Source organism: Protomyctophum bolini, assembly GCF_963924005.1.
Source record: "Protomyctophum bolini genome assembly, chromosome: 7".
Taxonomy (NCBI): domain Eukaryota; kingdom Metazoa; phylum Chordata; class Actinopteri; order Myctophiformes; family Myctophidae; genus Protomyctophum; species Protomyctophum bolini.
The window spans coordinates 37848027-37872321 of NC_137868.1; the positions used below are offsets into that span (position 1 = coordinate 37848027).

At 42.0% G+C, this 24295-nt stretch overlaps 1 protein-coding gene across 1 annotated transcript; it reads left to right on the forward strand.

Annotated features, from left to right (window-relative positions):
* Positions 1 to 2223: 2223 nt before the first annotated feature.
* On the forward strand, positions 2224 to 23009 carry ptdss1a (phosphatidylserine synthase 1a). Its single transcript, XM_080767954.1, has 13 exons — positions 2224 to 2408; positions 3561 to 3652; positions 4404 to 4448; positions 5312 to 5436; positions 7463 to 7621; positions 9032 to 9183; positions 11716 to 11857; positions 14957 to 15069; positions 15484 to 15549; positions 17091 to 17190; positions 17561 to 17629; positions 19566 to 19632; positions 20568 to 23009. The coding sequence occupies exons 1-13, from the start codon at positions 2227 to 2229 to the stop codon at positions 20672 to 20674; spliced, it is 1419 nt and encodes a 472-aa protein (XP_080624080.1). The 5' UTR covers positions 2224 to 2226; the 3' UTR covers positions 20675 to 23009.
* Positions 23010 to 24295: the final 1286 nt, after the last annotated feature.

Below are 24295 nucleotides of genomic sequence, written 5' to 3' on the forward strand. Positions count from 1 at the left end.
AGTACAGAAGGGAGTACAAAAGAGTTTTACATTGACAAAGTTTTCCATGTGGGGGGTTGGTAGGAACCCTGAGTCTGTTGGTGGGGAGAGATAATGTTTGTTTCTGTTGACAGATGTAGGAGACTGTGCAAAACCCCACTTGCATGGCATTGTCATTCTATTTCAAACAATTCATCAACCTTTATTTTGACAGAATATACAGTTTCACCTATGTTTTCACCCCAAGACACCTTCATTTGCACCAGCTCAAACAACCAGGAAATGATATGGGAGTAAAAGACTAAATATGTTTTTGTAACCTGGGTGGGTCTGTCTCTTTGTTGGGTAAATTTCAAATTAAAGGTATGTCCTGTACACATTATGTAAGTATAAATAATGTTCCCTTATTTTGATGGTGTAAAGGTTTGCTAGTTTGAAATGGTTCAATCCTTTTATTCAAATGTTTGATTTTACATTTGATCAAATTTAAATCAAAGGAATAAAGATCATAAACCATTATGTTGCCTGTAATTTGTATTTGTGTGTATTAGTGTTTAAAGAAATTGATAGTTTTTTAATTTACAGAATATCATTTTGATGATCTATAGCCTAATAGGCTGTATTTTGGGGAACATTAAAATACAGTCTGTTTTACATAGAATAGAATAGTGTGCTGTTTGTTCTCGGCATTTATAGATATAACATTCTTCACAATTGGGGCATATGAAAACATCAACTGTTTAGACACTTTAGAATGACTGCAGGTCAATATAATGGAAAGAGAAAGACATACCGTGATATTGTATAATGCTACAGTTTGTGGACATACGCAATGCTGCTATAAAATTATTGTAAAATGCGGTGTGGACATTGAAGTGACGCACGTACATACGTACGTACATACATCAGCGTCGGAGAGGAACAGGCACTGTCCGATCAGTTACGCAACTTTTGGGAAATCGTGCATGCCTATTCCCACTATAGGCTGAGGAAGAAATGCCACTTGACAGTTTTCAAATCAGCCTCGTGGTGGCGCTACAACAAGTTGCGTCTCACACACACACACACACACACACACACACACGCACGCACGCACGCACGCACGCACGCACACACACACACACACACACACACACACACACACACACGTACAGTTATTGCCCCTCCATAAATATATTTAATTGGTTAATTTAAACTTAGGCTATAATATATTTGTGTGTTTTTTAATGAATAAAAACAGCACTAGGCCTAGAACATCGTACAAATGCATGGTAGCCAGGGAAATATGTTCATCATGGCAAGGACCGCAACATAAAGCGTTCGGAAATGCGTACCGGGAGCGCACTCGCTTGCATTGCACAGTGCGCTCAGTGCGCTATTTCCGAACGCGCCCTAGGCCCACAGACCCCCATTTGAAAAGTATAAAGGCCCCCCAGTTTGACATGCACCACAGAAACTATGGACAGTCGCACAGGTACTCCCAAATGTATTGTGTGAGTCGCACAGATGAAATTGTAGGTGCATAATTTGCAGTATTGATACTTTTACAAAAAAAATTGAGTACATTTTCCACCACTGGTCGTCTTCGGTTGCTTTGTAATGTAATGCAATACGCTGAAGGAGGAAGACCTGTGCCAACAGCAACGTAACTCACACAACGAAAACAATAAGGCTTCCGTTTCAAAATAAAACAAAGTTCCAAACTGAAACTAATAGACGTTTAAATTAGTTATAGGCCTATTTGCTTTTTCCCCAACCTGTCTTTTCCCACACAAAAGTCAAATCTAGAATGTCTTTACCCAGTGTCTCGTGTTTATTATATCACATGTTTCTGTTTACATCCAAATAATGATAGGCCTAGCCGCCTAGACCTTATGATGAATTCCTGTTCTGTTCTTTAACTATATGAAGTGTCTATTTGTAGGCTACATCTAAATGTTTTGATGAATTGAACAAGGTGGACCCTGTTGTAAACAAGTGTAATGCTTAATTGGGTCGTCCACTCACAATTAACAGTCTTTGTATTGAGTTTGTGGTTGAAATGTACTGCAAACTGTTAATAAATATTTCAATCAATCAATCAATCAATACTGTACTATTTGCAACTAACCAAATATGACTCTTATTTCGAAGAAACAGGAGACTTTCCGCTTGGTTTGTTGGCCAGCGGCGTGTGACTTGACGCTCCTGGCCGGTAGGGGGAGGGGCCGTAATGGGGGGGGGGTGTCATACTCCGGACGGGCAACGATGGCGTCCGTTTACAGCAGATCACATACCCTGAGCAAAGATGATGTCAACTACAGGATGCATTTCCGAATGGTGAACGAGCAGCAGGTCGAGGACATCACGCTGGACTTCTTCTATAAGCCGCACACCATCACGCTGCTCACATGCACGGTGCTCGGCTTGATGTATTTTGCGTTTACACGGTGAGTGAGTAGTCGGACGGACGGAAGGAAGGCGACATCACAATAAATAACGCAGGCTAGCGTTGAGCTAACGGACGACAGGCAGCAGCAGCAGAAAGAGGATGCTGCTGCTGCTCTTTGTTTTTGTGGACAACAGGACAAGGCAGTATTATTTAAACCTTGTCGGTCGTGGTGCCCTAGCTGCTGCTAGACCACTGGTCCAACCTTTTTAAATTCAAGGACAATTAAGTTCCATTATATTTCTACACTCGAGTTACAGACCTGTAGGGGTCCAGTTAGTTAGAACCCCCCTCAAGGAACCCCCACGGGCCCCTGGCTGGAGTGGAGTGTAGTGTACCCCACTTTGATAACCACTGATCTAGACATCTCAGGGTGGTGGTCTGGTTTCTCTCCACGAACTCTCACCTACGACACACATCATGAACACATTATTGGTGCAGTAGTTATTGTCATTGTTGAAGAAACGACCACAGGAAATTAGATTGTCAAATTGGCATAGGGACAGTAGGACACAAGGTTAGGTCTGTGTTATTCCTGGACATGGTTCGTTTTCGTCGTGTGTGCGTGCGTGTGTGTGTGTGTGTGTGTGTGTGTGTGTGTGTGTGTGAAGAGAGATACGATTATAGCCATTGCGGATGCAACCAAAATGTTTCTTAACATTGTGGATGTTGCAGTGTCAGTGTCAGGAGAGGAAGTAGATACTTTGAGGGAGGAGGAGTAGGAACTCCAAGTCCTCCTAATGCATGGAGTGTAGATGGCTGGGTATTTATCTAGTTTTAATACTTTGAGGTTATTTACCAACTTAAACTCGAGAAAAGGGCAGTAATGTGGCTGTAGAACACCAAAGAAGAATAACTGGAATTAGTCACTATTGGATATTAAAATAACTCTCACTTTAATTGCAATATTGAAGATGAGCTTGCTTACTGCTGTTTCCTTTATGTATAGTTTATCACGGACAAATATGGTACCTAGTTACCTTGAGATAACCTGAAGGTCTAATAACAAAAAAATTGTATTCCCAATAACTATTTTGCTAGCATTTGAAGACTGTGTGCAGGAGTTCATTCTTTTGGTATGCCTAATTCTGAAATTGAATGTTGTGTGAAAATGCACATTTACATGTCTTTTTCAACCTGTGCTTTTGTGTAGAGACGATGGAAATCCTGACAACAACTTGTGGGTGGGTATCATCCTCGTCATCTCCTTCTTCCTCGTTATAAGTGTCCTGGCATTTCCCAACGGTGGGTAGGAAGCCATGCATAAGCCATAATATCTTATGTATAGCACTATGTGACATTTCAGGGAAACTGTAGGAAAATATACAATAATGCATACGAAATATGCATGACTTTGAATAATGAATGCATACACAACACTGCTTTAAGTTTAAACACAAGCCAAAACTTGTCTCTTTATGGGGGTCCCTCTCTGGTACATTGCATTCTTAAACATTGGTCTGCGGGCAAAGACATACTAGAGTACAATAGTACATACACAAATTCTAAAACAAAAGTGTCCATGTTTGCTTGTATGTGTCAGGGTAAATGAATGAGAGATGAGTTAGGGTTTAAACATTATTTATAACAGGAAAGAGTGCTTGTGTCATACATGTACACAGCCCATGCACTCACACACAGTGACATTCAGGACTTGTATTCACATCTGTAACCTGTTCCTGCTTTTAATACTGCTTGCATTTACATCTATTTCTAACTTTGATACAGCTCATAGTGCTGTTTTCTCTGTTTTTGTTTAAAATGAGTTAAGGGCGTGGGTGGGAGATGGTGAGCTAACTTTACTGTACGTGTGTGTATTTGTACTGTAATGTAATGTTTCACCTATGTGTATTTGTATACAAATTGTGTATTTGTATTGTATGTAATGTTTTACTTGGGACCCCCTCTAAAACAAGATGCTGCATCTGAAGGGGCCATCCTCTCAATAAAATTCGGACAAAAATTCTATCTTCATATTGAATGCAATTCCCAATAGGTCCCTTCACAAGACCTCATCCAGCAATATGGCGGATCGTTTTTGGTGAGTACTACTAGTGTTGTTCCTATTCTGGACATGTCATACAAGGTTAGTGTTTGGCAAAAATAGGCAAACATTCTGAGAAAATAGACAATGTACATTTTGGCAATTTAACATACAATTACATAGGGTTTGAGTGGTTAAAGAGACCGGTTGTGCCCTCATAACTCAGGTGTTTTAGTTCCTCATCATCGTACTGTAATAATCCATGTTGTATTCTAACAACAACGACAACAGGAAGAAAATAAAACATGCTGTAACAATAGAAGAAATGAAAGGGGAAAATGTAATCCTCTTAAAATCAACTGAAACCGAAAAGGGAAAATGTAATCCTCTCAAAATCAACTGAAACCGAAAAGGGAAAATGTAATCCTCTCAAAATCAACTGAAACCGAAAAGGTGATCTTTCATGCCCATGGTGCACCACCATACATCTGTGAGATGCTTCCTCCCCCGGAAAACCCTAGGCCACTTAGGTCAACTGATCAGGGGCTCCTCAAGGTTCCACGTACTAAGCTCAAGTCAAAAGGTGACCGAGCCTTTTCGGTCGCCGCTCCGAATCTGTGGAACAACCTACCGTTATCGATTACATCTGCACCCTCTTTAGACGGGTTTAAAAGCAGACCTGAAAACACGCCTTAATTTTTATTGTATTTGATGCCCTTATTTAAGTGTATTTGCTGCCCTTATTCTTTATGTTTTTTATAACCATGATGTGTTGTGTAATATATGATATTTTATATTGTGCAATCTGTAGTTACTTGCTTTTTCTCTTTGGTCGGCTATTGGCCGTTTTTTAATGTGCTTTATAAATAAAAATGGACTTGACTTGACTCATGTGAGCTCATCTCTTTGTGCCGTTGCAGGGCTAAGTGTTCTCTACTTCCTCTTCCTGGTTTTCATCATCTTCCTGAACTGGGACCAAGTCAAGCGTGTCATGTACTGGCTGGACCCCAACCTGCGCTACGCCAAGCGGGAAGCAGACGTCATGGTGAGTGGGGGATACAGCTCCAGTGGGCACCTAAACATTATGGGCACCTCCATCTTAATATTGAACAAATGTTAACCTTGGAAAATGGAAGAATTCATGATTTAAACGGGCACATTATCAGACCTAAATTTACGCTTCAGGCTTCAACTTAATTTGTAGCAATTGTAGAAATGCGGGGGCACAGTTGGTAGTGCTGTCGCCTCACAGCTAGAAGGTCCTGGGTTCGATTCCCGGTCGGGACGCTGTGGGTGCTGGCGGCGTGTTTCCTCCTCCGCGTCATCAGTGCCCATACCCGAAGGCGGGGTTGGCGAAAGGGCCTTTCTGTGTGGAGTTTGCATGTTCTCCCCGTGTCCCCTAGGGTAAGGTACCCTCACAAAAAACATTCAGTAATCCTGGTCTCTAAATTGCCTCCCCCTGGCCAGCCGGGGCGCCTGATGGAGGGGAAAGGAACTGGTTGGAATAACGTGTTCCTTCCATGCGCTACGTCCAACCAGGGAAACTCCCCTCTGTCAGGTGTAATGGAGCAACTTGGACACTCAGGCATGAAGGAAGCATGAGTTCAAGTCCGTTGCTCGGTTGGCGGAGGAGGGTGTGTAGAGCCCAGGATCACATTAGATAATTGACACAGGGAGAAAAAAAAAAAAAAAAGCAATTGTAGAAATATAAAAAAAATTATCAGGTCTTGCATGAGCTCTAAGCTGACAGATATATTTCATTCATTTTAAATTAAATTTATTTTAAAAGCGTTTTTGGGGACTGTGTAATGTGCTGATCGATTTGATAAAATTAATTTTAAATCATAAACCTTTGTTGGTGAAACCACATTAACCCTATATACTTGGCCAACTTGAACCCGGTCAGCTCTGTACTTAGTCCACTCTGATTTGCCGGAAATCGGCGATCCACAATCTCACAACACGTTGCGTTGCTGTGCACTGTGAGCTTGTAAATCGGCTATTTGTAGTGAATGTTCCCACAGAATTGGGTACGGCTGTGATTCACGTTGTTATGAGACAAAACAGTGAGGGAAGGACAAGACATGCGGTTGACATGTGACAGAGATCATAAACTGGAGTCAAACCCATGACTCAGTCTATGCCTGCATGCATGTGCTTTGAATACTAACAGGCTGTCCCACGAGGATGCCCATCGCTCACACCCCCAACTACCCTTTATAACGCTTCTCGCATTGTGGTCCAGTAACCTCAATGTAATCAGTGAATACGTTTTGATCTGAAATTCATCTACCTTTCCCTTGTCATTGGAAACATGAAAATATTATGTCTAATTATTTCATTCATTCTTTCCAAGGCTTCCATCTGTTTTAGACTGTGATGAATTTATTCTTGCCATGAGCCGTGGTTGTGATCTTCTTACTCAAGATAGCCCTCTGGCTAAATATTGTTTATTTTGTTCTGACTTTACCATCATGCCTTTTTATTAAGCTCTTGACCAGCTGACCAGAACATGCTAGCTAAGTGGGTCTATCTTAGAGGTCACATCATGTTGACACATGTTGCCTAATGTTGTATTAGTTATTATATAATAATATATAGCAATAATATTCAGTATTGCCATCTAACCACTTAAAAAGTATACTTGGTTGTAGAGTTTTTCTGTATTGGAAAAGATTTCTGAAAGTTTTCTGAAAAAAATCAAATATTCTAAAATGTCTAAAATGTTATTTTGCTATATACTGTACATGACAACATCCAGAAGGGGTAAAACACCAAAAGGATACCCGTGCTAAATATGTTAAATGGTACACTGGTATCGGATTGGTACTCAGTATCTACCCCGTTATGCAAGTTATGTGTATAGGAATCGGTATGGGTACATCTCTACTTAGTTGTAGGCCCCCTCCTTTCTGTCATTTTACACTAAATACATTTACAGAAAATAGCAAATCTACAAACTAATCATGACGCATCACAACCTGTAGATCGGCTGCTTTCGCTGAGTGTTTACCCCCAAATAGTGACGCTAGGCTTCATGTGTTTAAATATTTCTACCACACCCCGTGCAGGAGTATGCAGTGAACTGCCACGTGATCACGTGGGAGAGAATCGTGAGCCACTTTGACATCTTTGCGTTCAGCCACTTCTGGGGCTGGGGTATGAAGGCCCTGCTCATCCGCAGCTATGGACTCTGCTGGACCATCAGTATTACTTGGGAGCTCACCGAGGTACACACACACACACACACACACACACACACAGACACACAGTGACCAGACGTCCCTTTTTGGAACGGTTATTGTCCCAGTTTCAAATTGTGTCCAAGCTCACAATGGCCCTCATTTTATCAAAATGGAGTGGACCAAGAAATGGTCTTGTGCTGATTTAAACTGTCTGCATATATCCGTCGTCACTTTGGCGTGTGAGTACCCACCGCTGAAATCTCATGTCTGGCATTAGAACCTCTCCTTTATGTGTAGCTAACAAACTAACAAATAATCTCTGACCATATAATATTTTGTAAAGGCATACATCGACTCGACTATGTGTCAAATGCCTACAAATATTTCCAAGGGACATAATTTCATTCAAAGCATATTTGCAATATTATATGTCGGAGAAGTTGCTCTTTCTTATTGGCTTTCCCTACCTTTTTGGTAGTATTGCATGTTATTCATGTCGTAAAATCAGAAGCGAGGCAAACATATTTAAGGGTGTGTTTTTTAAATGGCGATCAGTTGCAGCTGCCAGATCACCCGTTCATTCTTAAGGCAGGCTAGCAGCAGCCACCACTGGGCTCCGCCAAACTTTGGTCAACTCAACGGTCTTGTATCTCTGTATGTAATTATAAATGTATTTTACCGACATTGCGGGTGGATGGCTGTTGGCCCCACATTTTTTGGATAGGAAGTGTTGCTCGTCTGTGCAACACTTGTGTCTGTACGATGCCATTCTGTGTTTGAACATTTAATATACATATTTCCATGGGAAAAGAACAATTTGTATTATGAAAGCATTCAGAAGCTCATTCATTGGTGGTCATAAGAAATCTCTCTTGTGAACACACACACGCGCGCACATGCACACACACCAATTCAAGTGAAATTAGGAGGTAATATGTAATTACATCAACTGGTGGGTCGTCCATTCTTCCCAGAGGAATTAAAGTAACACTGGCACTGTAATTAAAATGCTGGATCACAAGTCCTCATAGTGTCTGGACTGGAACAGCTTCTCTTCCTAGAATTAAAACACTCCTACTTTTAACCCATTAAGAACTGAGGACCTGATTCTCGAAAATGTCTTCTAAAATCAGTGGTGCTCAAACCTTTTCATGTCAAGGACCCCCAGAATTATCTGTATTTGGCCACGGACTGAAAATATGTTGTTCCAGGGAACCCCCAGAAGCAATATTTGAGTTGAAAACATTTACTGTGAAAGAATATATATATATATATATATATATATATATTCAAAGATTTGCACTAATCGTCAAGATTAAAAAAAAAAGAATAATAAAGTGCTGCGCTACAAGCTTGTAGAACAGCTAAAGTTTAAAATAATGTTTAAAATCTAAGGTGACACAGATGCGTTCCAGGTCTTAATGGGTTTCCGTTGGTGGTCCGTTCCATCCGTAGCTTTTCTTCATGCATCTGCTGCCAAACTTCGCCGAGTGCTGGTGGGACCAGATTATCCTGGACATCCTGCTGTGTAACGGAGGAGGCATCTGGATGGGCATGACCGTCTGCCGCTTCCTAGAGATGAGGACCTACCACTGGGCCAGTATCAAGTACGTACCAAATGTTTACACTGGAACGCGCAGGTGGGAGTAGCTAGAGGTTAAGTGTCTTGCTCGGGGTCACTTAACTCGTTATATTGCTGCTATCGCCTATCGCATCTGGGACCGTGTGTCCCAGGCAGGCGCTCTAACCATTTAGCTATGCCTGAAGTTGTTGTTGGAGACAAATAGTTGGGATTCACCTTCCAGAGAGCAGCACGTTTCATGGGCAATCTCGCCGTTCCATTTTGAAATATCATGTATGCAATTTGAAAGTTTTAATCAAAGGACGTGCTCGAGGAAAGGCTTTGGTCAGGATGAATGCGCTCTATGAGTTTCATGGCAATCTACATTTTGAGATCTTGTGTACAAGAAGTGGACATTTGGCCTAAGTCTACAGGAAAGGTCACGAAGACACCAATATCAGCAGGGGTCATTCTCATTCAATTGCAATTCAGCAAGTAGTGTCCCAAGATATGTTGTGCACCGAACATAAGCGGTGTGAGCTTGTAGACTGGCTATTTGAACATAAGCGTTGTGAGCTTGTAGACTGGCTATTTGAACATAAGCGTTGTGAGCTTGTAGACGGGCTATTTCTGGCACGTGACACAATGTGCCACCAAGTATAACTCGAGCTTGACTAACCAACCAAGAACAAGAACCCTGACGCTAGCAGGATTTAAAACTATTCAATGTGCACATACTGATTGTGAATACAAATGGCAATAATGAATGGTGCCTACATTCATATTTTTACTATTATCTGGTGCTCTTATCCAGAGGGACTCGATAAGCTCAACCGTAGTTCCAGTTTTCGGAATATGGCGCTACTGTTTCCTGTTCCAGTTCATTTTCACATGGCTTAATTTGATTGGCTCAGCAGCAGCAGATTGTAACTGGAAACACGCTAAGGCCCAGTGCCTAACACCGGGGCTCCACCGGGCGCGTCAGCGTCGCGTCTCTGTCACAGTCAGGGAATGTTCCCTTTTTAATCAATGAAGGGTGGCTCCACTGCCCGCGTTGCGTTGCGTGACTGCATTCAAATTGCCCTGGTTCGTTTTTAGACGCACGCGACGGAGACGCAACACGCCCGGTGAAGCCCCGCCGTTGGCGTGGGTCGTGACCCATTTGTATGGGTCCCTTTTATTTTAGTTTTCTTACATTTTTGTTTTTAATTATTATTTAAAAACATTTTCAAATAACATTACCAAAAAAGCTAAACATTTCTTGAATTACAAACAAAATTCAATGATTTTCTTTCAGTAATTCATGAAGAAATCAAAGATATTACATACATTTGAAAACAAATTAGTGAAAATAGCCGATCTACAAGCTAGATCTGCTATTTTTTTATAATAAAGCAGGTCATCCAATGATCCGTGGGTCGGCGGTTCGAGTCCCGGCTCCTCCTGTCCATATCTCGGAAGTGTCCTTCGGCAAGACACTGAATCCCACATTGCCTCCAATGAGTCGGTCGGTGCCTCGCTTGGTAGCTTGCTACCATTGGTGTGTGAATGTGGGTTAGGTCCGGGGGTCCCTGGACCAAATGCTCTAAGCACCCTAAACTGTCTAAAGGCATAAATAAAATGGGAGTTGGCTTCCCACACCCACTCTTTTGTTCTTAATCAATGGAGGGAAAAAAAGTCGGCTCCAGCCAAATGGGTCAATTCCATTTTGCAACCTAATCCAAGGTGGTGCTCAGAGACGGGGTGGAATGCATTAAATAATTTATGTTTTGGTATTTTCTGTCCATGTTTTGCCCTCCGTACCAGCCTACTGTACCAAGTATTATGTTCCTGTCTGTAGTCCTCTCTCCCATGACCCTTCTCTTCTACTGTCTGTAGTCCTCTCTCCCATGACCCTTCTCTTCTACTGTCCTGTACCTGTCTGTAGTCCTCTCTCCCATGACCCTTCTCTTCTACTGTCTGTAGTCCTCTCTCCCATGACCCTTCTCTTCTACTGTCTGTAGTCCTCTCTCCCATGACCCTTCTCTTCTACTGTCCTGTACCTGTCTGTAGTCCTCTCTCCCATGACCCTTCTCTTCTACTGTCCTGTACCTGTCTGTAGTCCTCTCTCCCATGACCCTTCTCTTCTACTGTCACTGTCCTGTTAAAACTACATATGCCCATGGATTATTCAGAATAAAGACGTAGAGTGCCCAGTGCCCACTGCCCAGCAGATTTGAGTGATTTCTTTTTTTTAAGCAAAAAAGAGAGACATTTTACAAAAAACTATTTCAAAAATAGCAGCGCAAAGTGACTCAATATGATCTTGTAGATCTGCAGTTTTTCTTAATGGCCAATATATAGCCTAAATGGATAACGTGGTTAAAATGATTGTGGTGCTATATGAACATTTGCTGGGGATGTTTTCAATTCCTGTTTTCGATTTTATTTATTTCCTGCAATGAAATCCAATGCTGTACCTACTGTATCTTTACACCCTCTAATGCACTACCACATACTATTGTATTGTCTTTATGCCCATGATCACTGTACGTGAATAGTAATATATGGGGTCAATAAAGAATCTGATCTCATCTAGGGACATCCACACCACGACGGGCAAGATCAAGAGAGCGGCACTGCAGTTCACCCCGGCCAGCTGGACATACGTGCGCTGGTTCGATCCCAAGTCTTCCCTGCAGCGCATGATGGGAGTGTATCTGTTCATGATCATCTGGCAGGTGAGAGGGGCAGAGAATCCACTCTATGCGTCTTAGGGGGGATTTATTCACAACACGACACGCTACGGTTATGAGCTTATTTTCTTTTGACTAGCTTTTAACCTGAGGCGGATTAAAACAATTACGTTTTGAGTTTTCTGAAAAACGTATGTTGCTACGTATATGAATGGTTCTCACACCGTTTCATGTCAAGGACGCCCAAAATGTATTTGGCTGCGGACCCCCAGAAGCAAAGATTTGAGTAAAAAAAAATGCAATCTGGGATAGATAGGAAGATTCTGAGATAAAGCATTTTATAATATTTATTTATTCAAAAATGGCTATATAAAATATGGTTAAAATTATTGTGATACCATATTAACTATTTTTGTGGGGGGCAAATGTGCTATATACAGTACAGAATATTATAGCGCCGAAGTCTGACGTAATTTCACATCCTACCCGTTTTTTTGCTGCCAAAATAGTTACATCTTTGGCAGAAACAAAATATTTATCATATATTAGTGACTGACTGTCTTAAACAAAACAGAGCCACCTCCCCAACAATATTGCAGAGATTATTTTTGGACCACATAAATCCATATAATAGACATAAATAGTTCCACAATCAGGCATTGATGCTAAGGGTTGTCTGAGTAAGGGTACTGTATGTCCAGGGTTAGGGTGCACCAGTGCACATGCGTCTTGAAAATGTTGGAGGTGCGACAGATCAAAGGCATGCCAGGCGCATTTGCATACCAACAGCTGAGACAGGAATTTAGACCATCCTTCTCCCGACAGTCAGCCAGGCACTCAACGTTCCTAACGTCCTGTGATGAACTTAGAAATAAAACTAGTGTTGACTAATCATTACAAGTGGCTCTTATTTTGAATAAGTCAGATAGAAGAAGTACTATTCGATTGTAAGCAAGCAAGCTGCCATGACAGTTTTTGGAACTGAAAGGGAAAGTGACCAGGAGGCCGACTTGAAGAACACATTTTTTTATATTACTCTGTCCAAAAATCCCGCAAATCGTTAAACACTATCTCAAATCATGAACGCAGCGTGCAATTTACGTGAAATCTTTCACAGACTTTCCTACTAGGCTGAGGAATATTCACATTGGCCTGTTATAGCGCCACCAACAGGTGGATTTTTGCTGAACACATTTTTGGAACAAAATGCCTCAAATCATCCAATTGCCATCCAAGGCGTAAGAAGAAATGGCACCCTTTTCACATTGGCCTATTATAGCGCCACCAGGAGGCCACAACCTGACCTGCCCTGCCTGAGGAGCACTTCATCTAGTTGTATCTGTGTTGAAACATTACAGTGGTTGTCTGGTTGAGCAGCTAACAAACGTCCTCCTGCTGCTTAACTTAACTACTACTCTGTGTAGTAGTAGCTTTGCATCTTTGTATCTTTTGCATCTACCCGTGTGAACGCAGCATAAGTAACATTGCGGCAGAGTAGAAACGTCCGTAGCCCCCCCCCCCCTCTCCGCTGTGCGCACCAAGCTACATCTCCAGGTGCTCCTTTGAGGACTAGCCCAAAATGATAATGTGCACCCCTGTGTATGTCCTTGTTTGTGGTTGATCTCTTGTGTAAGTGATTTCATAAAGCGCTTTAGTCCTTTGCCCATCTTTCTACAGGCCACAGGTTTCTGCGTTACACCTTTTTTTTTTCTTCCCGCGGCCGGCTTGAATTTATATAGCGCCTTTTCAAAACAATGAACAACCAACAAACAGACACGCAACCAAAGCCTGAAAGAGTACTGTAGGTGTATCTTCAAGGCAGCCTTAAAAGAGTCCAGTGTTGGAGGGGGCTGCCACACTGAAGGCTCTGTCCTCCAAGGTTCACTTGCTTGTTTGGGGAAAAGGTCCAAGTCTGTGGGCCGCAGGTTCTGTGACGGAGTACGTGACAAACGACTATCAAAGACGGTTGTTTTTAAATGTTCGCTATAAATGCACAGTTGACTTGACTGGACTATTTTCAGTGCGCGACATGATGCGCTATTCAAAAATAGCATGTGCGCATGCAGCATGAGAACTACTGATTTAGAATGCATTCGAAGAATCGGCCTCAGGTCTTAACATGCTGGCCGAGCGACTCTGAGATGCACTTTATGGCCCATGCGAAACCACGGACGTGTTTGGGTCAGCTTTCACACTGCTCTCCGGTGGTGAGAGATCTTGCTATAGGGCTGCCAAATCTCCCAGACCCCACCTCCTCCCTGATATCTGCCCAGCATTACTGGCTGCCATGGTGATGAATGCGGACCTTCTTATCCCATGGCATTTTGTGCGGTGATGCAATAGAAACATCCTCTCCCTCAAGCCCGCCCCTCTCTCTCAAACGCTATGGAGAGGCTAAATAATTTTGACTCGTGTGGTGAGCTTGTAGATTTGCAATGTTTTTGTTATTTTCATGCTAATAAAAAAGGTGATCTTTCTATAACAAAGAAAATGACCTGCACACTGTTAGAAACGTTTATTTTCTTTGTTTTTCAAAGATCCCCTTTTTATTATATGCACATTGTCCTACGTCACCAACCTTTTTGAGGGTTTTTTCCAGCTAAAATGTTATCCTCACAAGTATAGTAATGGACAGTATAGCATGTGAGCAGGATGAGAATAGTGGAGGGCTGTCAGTGTGAGCAACATTTAGCTCCTCTCCCAGGCTTCAGGCCAAATGAGGCAGTAACGAGGCAGCGAGCTGCACTGCTATGCCTCCTTATCCATTATCCAATGATGTGGCAGGAACTGGGACTGTGGGGGGGGGGGGGGGGGGGGGGCATAATACTAATCTAACAGCAGAATCTGTCAGCACCACTGTAGTGGTGTTGTTAGTAAGAATAAACACAGAAGCACCCGACCCGAGAGGAAGTGGACTAAGAAAAGGGAGGAGCCAAACCGAGAATCTGTTTATTTATTTTATTTTATTTATTACCTTTATTATTATTTTGTCTGCAGCAGAATCAAGAAAGCTTTTTAAATTATGAGTCACACACACACACACACACACACACACACACACACACACACACACACACACACACACACACACACACACACACACACACACCTCACTTATGTCTGTGTCTCTGTTTTTTCTCCTAGCTCACAGAGTTGAACACGTTCTTCCTGAAGCACATCTTTGTGTTTCCTGCGTGCCACGCTCTCACCTGTTGTCGCATCCTGTTCGTTGGAATCATCACAGCTCCCACAGTGAGGTATGAGCGACCACACACGCACCTGCACCCACTTGATGAGATTTAGCCTCTCATACCCAAAACTAAATAATGTCATGTCATTGGATAATATTTTGTCCACAATTCCATGCTGTTGCCAAACGTTGATCAAAATAACAATTCTTCTACATTCTCTAATTGTGTAGACAATCTTTAAATCAAGTAACGCAGATGATTAACAATAATTTAACTCTTGAGGGCATAAAATGTAACCAAATGGGGTCCAATAGTTATTATAATTATAGTCTTTTTTATTATTTTATTTTAACATCATTTTGTTCCTTTTTGTACATTTTATTTGTTCCATATGCTTCAGCCGACACACTTTGCATACATGCTGCCAAACCAGTACATACTTTGTAACATTTGCATTATTTTTGTCTTTCTTTGCTCTAGGCAGTATTATGCGTACCTTACAGACACCCAGTGTAAGAGAGTTGGCACACAGTGCTGGGTGTTTGGGTAAGTTCTGACCTACATCCTGCCATTTGATGTGCTGCAACTATCCATTGTTTTCTTAGCGATTATTCTATCTACCAGTAAGACGCCCTGAGGGCGAGAAGCGGGCGAGGTCGCATGCACACATCCGCCTGGGTGACGGCAGACTGCTGGGCTAGCGCTGGCGCTTTGCCATGGGTGGTCAGATCAACATATGGAATGAATTCTGTACTGGCCATATATGGAGCGTGTCTTGAGTGTACAGGGTTTGATGAGTTCAGATCAACATATGGAGATCTAAGGGTTTGAGGTCAGATGTAGAGTTGCTGGCCGGCTAAATATATGCAGATCTAGGGGATGAACGAACCACAGGAAATTATATGGCCATATATTAAAATTCTTATATATGGGGGAAGGGCCATATATGGTGAAGGAATGTGTACGTTGGCGAAGTGCGCGGACTTATCAAAAACCACTGAAAAGACCACATGATGTAAATTTGCATCATCAGCACTTAACCATTAGATTGGACTTGGCACAGATTACGTCAACGGTGGCAACGTTGCTCTCCATTGGCCAGCAGCGTGGACGAGGCGTCTAGCCTTTATGTCTATAGTAGTGATGGTGTAGATGAGAGCAGAGACAGGGGATTTGCTCTGTAGTGGTTGTCAACTGACCTGCAACGTCAGGCTCAGAACAGGAGTCAGCCAGGCTTTTTAATGTACACACAAAAGCTATCTGTAGTTCAATATTGACTCAATGTGTGTCAATATTGTTCAGGTAATCCGTTTAACTGTACCTGCCATGAGTCATGCAAAAATTGCTGATATTCAGCCTCACAAAGTGTCACATATTGATGACGTTGTGAGCTTATAGATCGTCTGTTTCCGCAACCAGATCTTATTTTAATGTTTAGCTCACAAGAAACACTTTCCTGGGGTTTTTATGTGTGTAATATCATAATGTGTTTTTAGATATCTTTGTCATGACGCCATCTTCATGATAAAAACTTGTCATGATATTGCAGTCCCACTTCCTTCCTGGAATACTCAGAGTAAGACAGCCCACATGGGCTGTCTCCCCTCCACATGTGCACCAAAGCATTATGGTCATTATAGGAATTCAACCATCCAGTCAAACCATAGTCAAACACAGACTACCTAGTTTTTCAAAATAGAGTGAGTGATTGCAGTTTCTTCCAGCTGTGAAATGGCCCTTTAACAACGTTATGTTCTGTAGATAGTGCCACGCCAGTCTGCCTGTGCTGTGTGTACATACATTGTATTGTATTGTACCCTCAAGGTCACACTTATGTGTCTTCTCACACTCGCCAACACTCGCATTCCCTCACTGATGTCACCACCTGAGTGAGTTAGAGAGCCCAGAATATACCTGGTGGGGGGGGGGGGGGGGGTGTTCGCGTTTGCGCGTGTGTGTTCGCGAGAGAGCACTTGCACTACTCACTTCATTCCTCACTTGGGGGGTTAGTCATGTAGTGTAGTGGTAGTGTGTGTGCATGTGCTTGTGTGACCTTGGTGTGTTTTTTCTCCTGTGTTGTTGTGCAGGGCCATTGCTTTCCTGGAGGCCTTGGCGTGTGTGAAGTTTGGACAGGATCTGTTCTCCAAGACTCAGATTCTGTATGTGGTTCTGTGGCTCGTGTGTGTGGTAAGTTATGTACCGACCCACACATCACCGCTGGAAAGCCCTCTAAGTCCAGAACGGTTACTTTCAGGAACTGGACAAAAGAAAACGTTCCAATGGATCCATTGAAGTTATTATTTCGTCACACAAGTAGGGGTGTTACGGTACCCTCATTGCACGATATATGATATAATTCACATAAGCCATAAACATAAATAGAAGAAATGTGGCGATAAGAGGTGTCTCCCCGGCAGTGATGATGTGCTTTCACAAATTCACAAACATGACTAAAAATGTGTGTGTGTGTGTGTGTGTGTGAGCTTGTCCCAATTTAGATTCTTGAGAACTTTATTGATCCTTGCACTAATTGTGAATCTGCATTCCACCTCCACAGGCCTTAATAACATTCCTGTGTCTGTATGGAATGGTGTGGTGCGCAGAGAACTATGGTCCAAGAGGAAAGGTAGGAGTAACAAGTGACTTTAGAGTTTGGCTGATGTCGTGTCCTTTGTCAGAATGAATAATTATAAGTAAAGGGGAATCGAATATTGCCTGGTCCACATTTATTTGACAATTTCACTCAGCTGATGGTTGCTCTGGTGAGCATACGGGGGAAACTGTTGGGGATTACGTGTCTTGCTCAGGGTCATTTCTTTACATAAAAGGGTTGAAGCGGTGACCTACTGCTGTTCTGTGTATTATGCCCATACACCATATATGGGCATAAAAGCGACACAGAAAGACAGACCGATGCAGAAATCTTCTTGTATGAGCATTAATGAAACGCAGACAGACATATAGACGGTTACAACAGGTGCAATGGGTGTTGCATAACTGGATGGGGCATGCATTTCCAATTTCCCATATACAATGAATTTTTTTTTATCCTTTTTTGTTTGCGTAACACTGGTTTAAGGTGGTTTCTTTTAACAACTGCTATTGCTATAGCTTACACACCTGGGCCAGTGTTTATAGTTAAAATAGGAGCTCAACCGACTTTACCCATGATGGGTGTGGCCTTTTGGCTGATCAGTCAACATACACTCAAAGGGGCTTTTCCCACAACGGATACTTATCGATATAGCATACATATGTTTATTCTGGTCGTGTCATAATAGGCAGTCATTTGGCAAAAAATAGCTGATCTACAGTACAAGCTCTCAACTGCAGATCTACTAGCTCAAGCTCTCATCTGCAGATCTACTAGCTCAAGCTCTCAACTGCAGATCTACTAGCTCAAGCTCTCATCTGCAGATCTACTAGCTCAAGCTCTCATCTGCAGATCTACTAGCTCAAGCTCTCATCTGCAGATCTACTAGCTCAAGCTCTCATCTGCAGATCTACTAGCTCAAGCTCTCATCTGCAGATCTACTAGCTCAAGCTCTCAACTGCAGATCTACTAGCTCAAGCTCTCAACTGCAGATCTACTAGCTCAAGCTCTCATCTGCAGATCTACTAGCTCAAGCTCTCATCTGCAGATCTACTAGCTCAAGCTCTCAACTGCAGATCTACTAGCTCAAGCTCTCATCTGCAGATCTACTAGCTCAAGCTCTCAACTGCAGATCTACTAGCTCAAGCTCTCATCTGCAGATCTACTAGCTCAAGCTCTCATCTGCAGATCTACTAGCTCTCAACACGAGATTCGGTGTAGAGGTAAAAAGGTACGGGGCCAAGGATAGACCCATGGCGGACCCCAGTCCACAAAGTATACTGGGTTTAAGTGGTTAACGTTTGGGTACAAAAAAGAATTCAAGGTCACAATATGAAGCTCAGGAACAGAGAGATGTCGGTGTGGGCGGGTTATGCATGCTTTTCTTTATTTAGGCAGACAGTAGGAAAGCTGAGAGGGAGACCGGGTAGGGCGCTCTGATATGGTCGAGTCTTGTTCTCTCATCGATCATTGTCAGGCTGCTGGCGTATTCCTCTGTACTGTGTACAGTGTTCTGTTTCACTGTGTGGTGTATGCGAGTCCTACTGTACACTGCACCCTTCGTTGCACTGAATTCTTTGGATGAACCTCGTGAGCCAGACAAATGTTGTGAACACATGCCGATTTTGATATTAAGAAATTGATGCTATTTCTAAACCTGACTACCATTTAGATTTTAAGCTTTTCATCCATATCGGATAACATTTAATTTACTTTTCAAATGAGAATGAACCACGGATACATTCACACATATGAGAATGGCCACTGATATAGCATGAACTGTACTACAAAAATAACATTACACAATCTTAGAAGGGGGACGGGGGGGGCATATTATCAATGCAAATGCTTAGATTATTGTATAACTGTAAGGACCAAGCGAGGTATTGTGTGTGTGTGTGTGTGTGTGTGTGTGTGATTCTAATGCAGTAAGGTCCTAATGGGTTGTGTGTGGTGTCTTCTTTCACAGAGACTCTCAGAATGCGAGGACAGTAATTACACAGAGTCTGGTGACTACATGTCGGAAGGATTTAAAGGTACAGTTACATTTATCATCTACAGTGGAAAAATAGCCAAGTAAAAGAACAGGTTCATCTGCCATAATCCTTTATTTTATTTTATTTGTGGGCAATTTTTATTCGACCACATTATCTTTTCAATGCCTGACACCTAGTGGTTGACTTTGTGGTTACATAGAGATTTTACCTTTTTTTTGTCTCCATACTGTAGATATTCCCCATTGCATTTCAAAGTTCTCCTTCAATTATTTGGCGTACGTTTTGACGTCCTAGTTTTGAATCTCTGTTACAGTTATTCTTTTTCTCTAGTACCTTAACCTACCCACCCGTGCTCTCTTGTGTATCTTATCTCTAGTACCTACCCAGCCACGCTCTCCTGCGTATGTCACTTTTGCCTCACAACGAAAGCATGTAGGCCTCAAATGTAGGCATGTAACGATTCACTCAACTCACGATATGAGTCGAATCACAATATTCACGATACGACTTTTCACTATTTTTTAAAAACGAATTTATTTGCCAGACAAATGACTGAAAAATATATATATTTTAAAATTATTTCTCTTACACAAATCCAGTATTTTATTATTTTTCTTTTACAATACGGTTTGTTTTTCGATACTGTAGCAAATGACAGGAAACTTTTTCTATCATTTCAACGCGTGACGTAGGCCGCTGAACAAGAATGGGAGTTTAACTCTATACGCTATCAAGCGCCATACGCTTGATTTTTATGAAATCGATTTAAATTGTCACCAGTTTATATCAAGGTTCTCAAGGTTCTTTATTTGTCTCCCGAGGAAGAAATTTGTCTTAGACAAAGGGCCCGCATAAGCGTAGCCCTTATGCCCATGTCGCCGCAGTGCAGCGCCAACATATACACACACACACGATATCTCGTTACATGCCTACTCAAATGCATGCATGTTTTTGTCCTCTTTGACGTCTTTCAGGAGAAGAGGAGGAGTCGGAGGAAGATGACGACGGCCTGCTGGTCAGACGGCGAGGAGGAGCGACTAGTTCAGAGACGAGTAAAGCCAACGGCATGGACAGCCAGTAGGTGGTGCCGCCCGGAGGCTGCCAGGCCATCTTCCTGTCCACCCAGCGAGGAGCTGGCAGAAAGGGAAGTGGCAAGAATGAATCCTGGTGGATTTTTAACTATAATAGACTATAATACACTCCCCTATGAACAGAGGGACTTGCAGACAACAAGGATGGTATCGGGTTCATGGCAGTGCTATTATGGATGCAGTATTCAAGGAGGGTACTGTTGTTATGTCTATTTTATACTCCATCATACGTCAGTGTACCGTGCCGGGAATAGCATATCTACATTGCGACACGTTAATCTTGTGGCTCGGCTATTTTCAGAGTGGGCCAACGTCGTACGACTAAGTCTAGATCAGGCACACTTATTACAGTGTAGTGTGCGTGCGTGTCTCTGTGCGACTGATACAGAAAAAAGGGCAATGCAGTATTGCTCATCAGAGATTTGAACACCTGTTCATTATTGCTGGTTAACTGTAATTTACAAATTACAATTATCCTACGATACAGTATATCATTTGAATCTGGCTCGAACTGGCCATAGGTCCACTCCTGACGTCAAACTACTGTACGTACTCCATTTCAAAATATGAAGAGATATTATTATGTACACAGCATATCACAGATCTTATATCACAGGAACCGACGTATAGTATAAGTCTTCATAAGCAGGGGAAGGCTCTCATGTTCCCTCTAAACTAGATGGACAATCTATTGTTTATCATCACTCCTCTGTTTGCATTCACCACAGGTGTTCACCGTTTGTGTTTTTATATGACTTGAATAAAGAGGAATGTGAGCGGGGATTAAGTGCGAACCCTCTTCGGTTAAGGAAGGACACGTTTGCATTTTGACCTGGATCAAAGCGAGCACACAGTTGATGCACTTTTTGTTTCTTTTTTTTTTTGTAAAATCTCCGACAACTTGCTCGTCACTGTACAAGCTGTCGAGTTGTGTTTTATCAGATACTGTACATTTGTAACGATTTGAGTATTTTGTGAGTCATTGTGACATTGAGTGATTTCTTTTTTACTCTTACTCCTTTGTTTGTACATCTGTGGCTGCTATCATGTTTTTGTTTGTTTGTTTTAAACTATCTAAACACCCTGAGGGCAAGCGTTCGTACACAGCAGAAATTCTGGGTGTTGATTTAACTCTTGAGAGTGTAAAAACAGATGTTCAGATAATCGAGACACGTCCAACCTGTATAATATCATCATAGTCGAGCCAGAATCCTTGTAGGTCCAAAGCCGTACCGTTTCAGAGAATGGGGGGAAAAAAAGTCTGTTCCAATGGTTTCAACTCGGTTATTATTTACTCACAAGCTCTTGTTAAAACTTTCCATTGATTAAGTATTCATATAGCCGACAGATAGACTTGACCACTTTTAAACTGGTGTCTCTATTTTGGGCAAGCTATTCAAAATCTCAAAGAAATAGCAAATGTGCAAGCTGACAATGCGCCACATCACAATGTGTTCGCTATACATTTTGCACGACACTGCCATGGCGAAGTATGAAATAGGGCATTAATTATGGAAAAAGATGTGACCATTTTGAGTTTGAGAAATGATTGAGGGGGACTAATGGAAGTTCTGCATTACAACGCTAACAACATGCATGATGGTATAAGTAATTCATTCCACACAATTAGTATGTTGCAGGACCTTAACATGAACAAGTGGACACTATACTACAGTAAGTAGTGATGCCTGCATGTCTTCAAGCATCGCCTGGCAGCACCGCTTAGCTTCAGGTTAGTTTTGTTTTTTTAACTGTTCTTGTTGATGCCTACATGGAGTTTGCATGCCTACAGTTTGTGTCAAATCACCCACTAGTGGTTTTATTTGCTAGGATGCTGGGCTACTTGTTACCATAGTAATCAAATGTCTCTCACATCAGGAAGCCAGTATTGCCGACTCTTATGTTATTCACAGTCGTATGGTTTTAAATGTCACCCTTTGTGCCTGTATGCATGTGCTCCCCGGTTTTGTATACATACGTTTTTTGTTTTGGTTTTTTGCGGGTTGTGTTCAACCAAATCTAGAGTTGTGCGTTTTCATTCTTGTGATCTCAGTGATTAATCCAATTATTTTAGCGTTTGTTTCACTGGTTTGTTGTCGTCATCTCGGCACAAATGCCCCTCATGATCCCCGACAATCCAGATCAGTGTCTTCCTCTGTCGAATGGACCAAGACTCTGTGCTTTCATACTATGTCATGGTGCATTGTCACTGGATCTCCATTTGCCAAAACAATGCTGTTGGAAAAAATAATAACTTGTGCTGTTTTTAATTCACTGTGAAATGAATTAACAAAACATATTACAATGTTTTACACCTTCTCTTCACATTGTTTTGCCGTGTCTTTATTATTTATTAGTGATTATTCATTAAAATAGTCTACACTGAAACACCAGTGGATGACTGGACAGTGCATCACTCACATGGGCAGAGCCTGGAGTTGAATTTCTGCAGCACACACAGTCTGCCTTTCACTTTCTGTCTCTCTACGACGCTATGCTGTCTAAAGAAAGAATTATAAAATGGTTCATCTGGGTATCCACATGGGAACTGTGAGGCTGTACTGTAGATCCCAGACATAGTGATCCATGACGTCTATTGTCTATGACATCTATAATGCATAAACTGCAAGTTTGTGCAAGGTTACATACACTGACCAGAGACGCATTGACTTCCACGATGAACTTGAACATGATGAAATTGAATATTTATGGTTAAAAATAATTAAGTGGGAAGAATGATGTGGCCTGTTGGCAGAGGTTTGGCACTCCAGCGGTTTACAAGATTAGCTCCAGGCAGAAGGACAGACCTTCTTATAGTTGGTATGCAAATTAATAAAAGGTTATGGTTTAGTAAGACATGAAAGGGAGTCTGCTAAGAGGATTGATACGCCCAGAAAAGCACAATGGTCCTCCATTTTCAATTAATCAGAACACCATCAGAATTGATCAGCCTACAATATAGCCACTCAGTTTAAATGGGACACTGTTACCTACGTTACGTTATTTCCATGTGTCTGACTTGGATAACGATAGACAACAGCTATGGAAAGACTTCAGCATGTGGCATCACTCAGCAGCACAGTTGTAACGTTGTTTACATAGTTTTGGTGTACATGCTTTATATACGGTTTCCAGTTTGGAAATGTAACCATTAAACCTATTGAATAGAACACCATTACTTTTCTATTGCATTTACACATTTACCTTTTTGTTAGTAGTCTGTTATTGTCAACAACAAAGCCGTTTGCAACTTTGCACATACAATTGGAAGTCTCTCTGGAGTCACCTTGTTTGACCTCTGGAGAGCGCTCTGCAGCAGCAAAGCCACGTGGGATTGGCTGGTTCCGGAGCTGCTCTTACGATTCAGAGGCATCACATTTCACTCGGTCTGCACACCAGGGAAATGACAGACTAAAATAGCTGCCTCGCAACTGACCTACGACAAGATAGATTTCAAGAAGCTGTTTATTGATGTTCTCTGGAGGGGAGGGGAGGGGAGGGGAGGCATTAAGTAGGAGGATCATGTGTCGGGAGTGTGACATAGACCTATAGATGAGTATGTAATGTAGTTAACATGCAGATGAAGTTTACTGAGAATTATTCTGAATGAT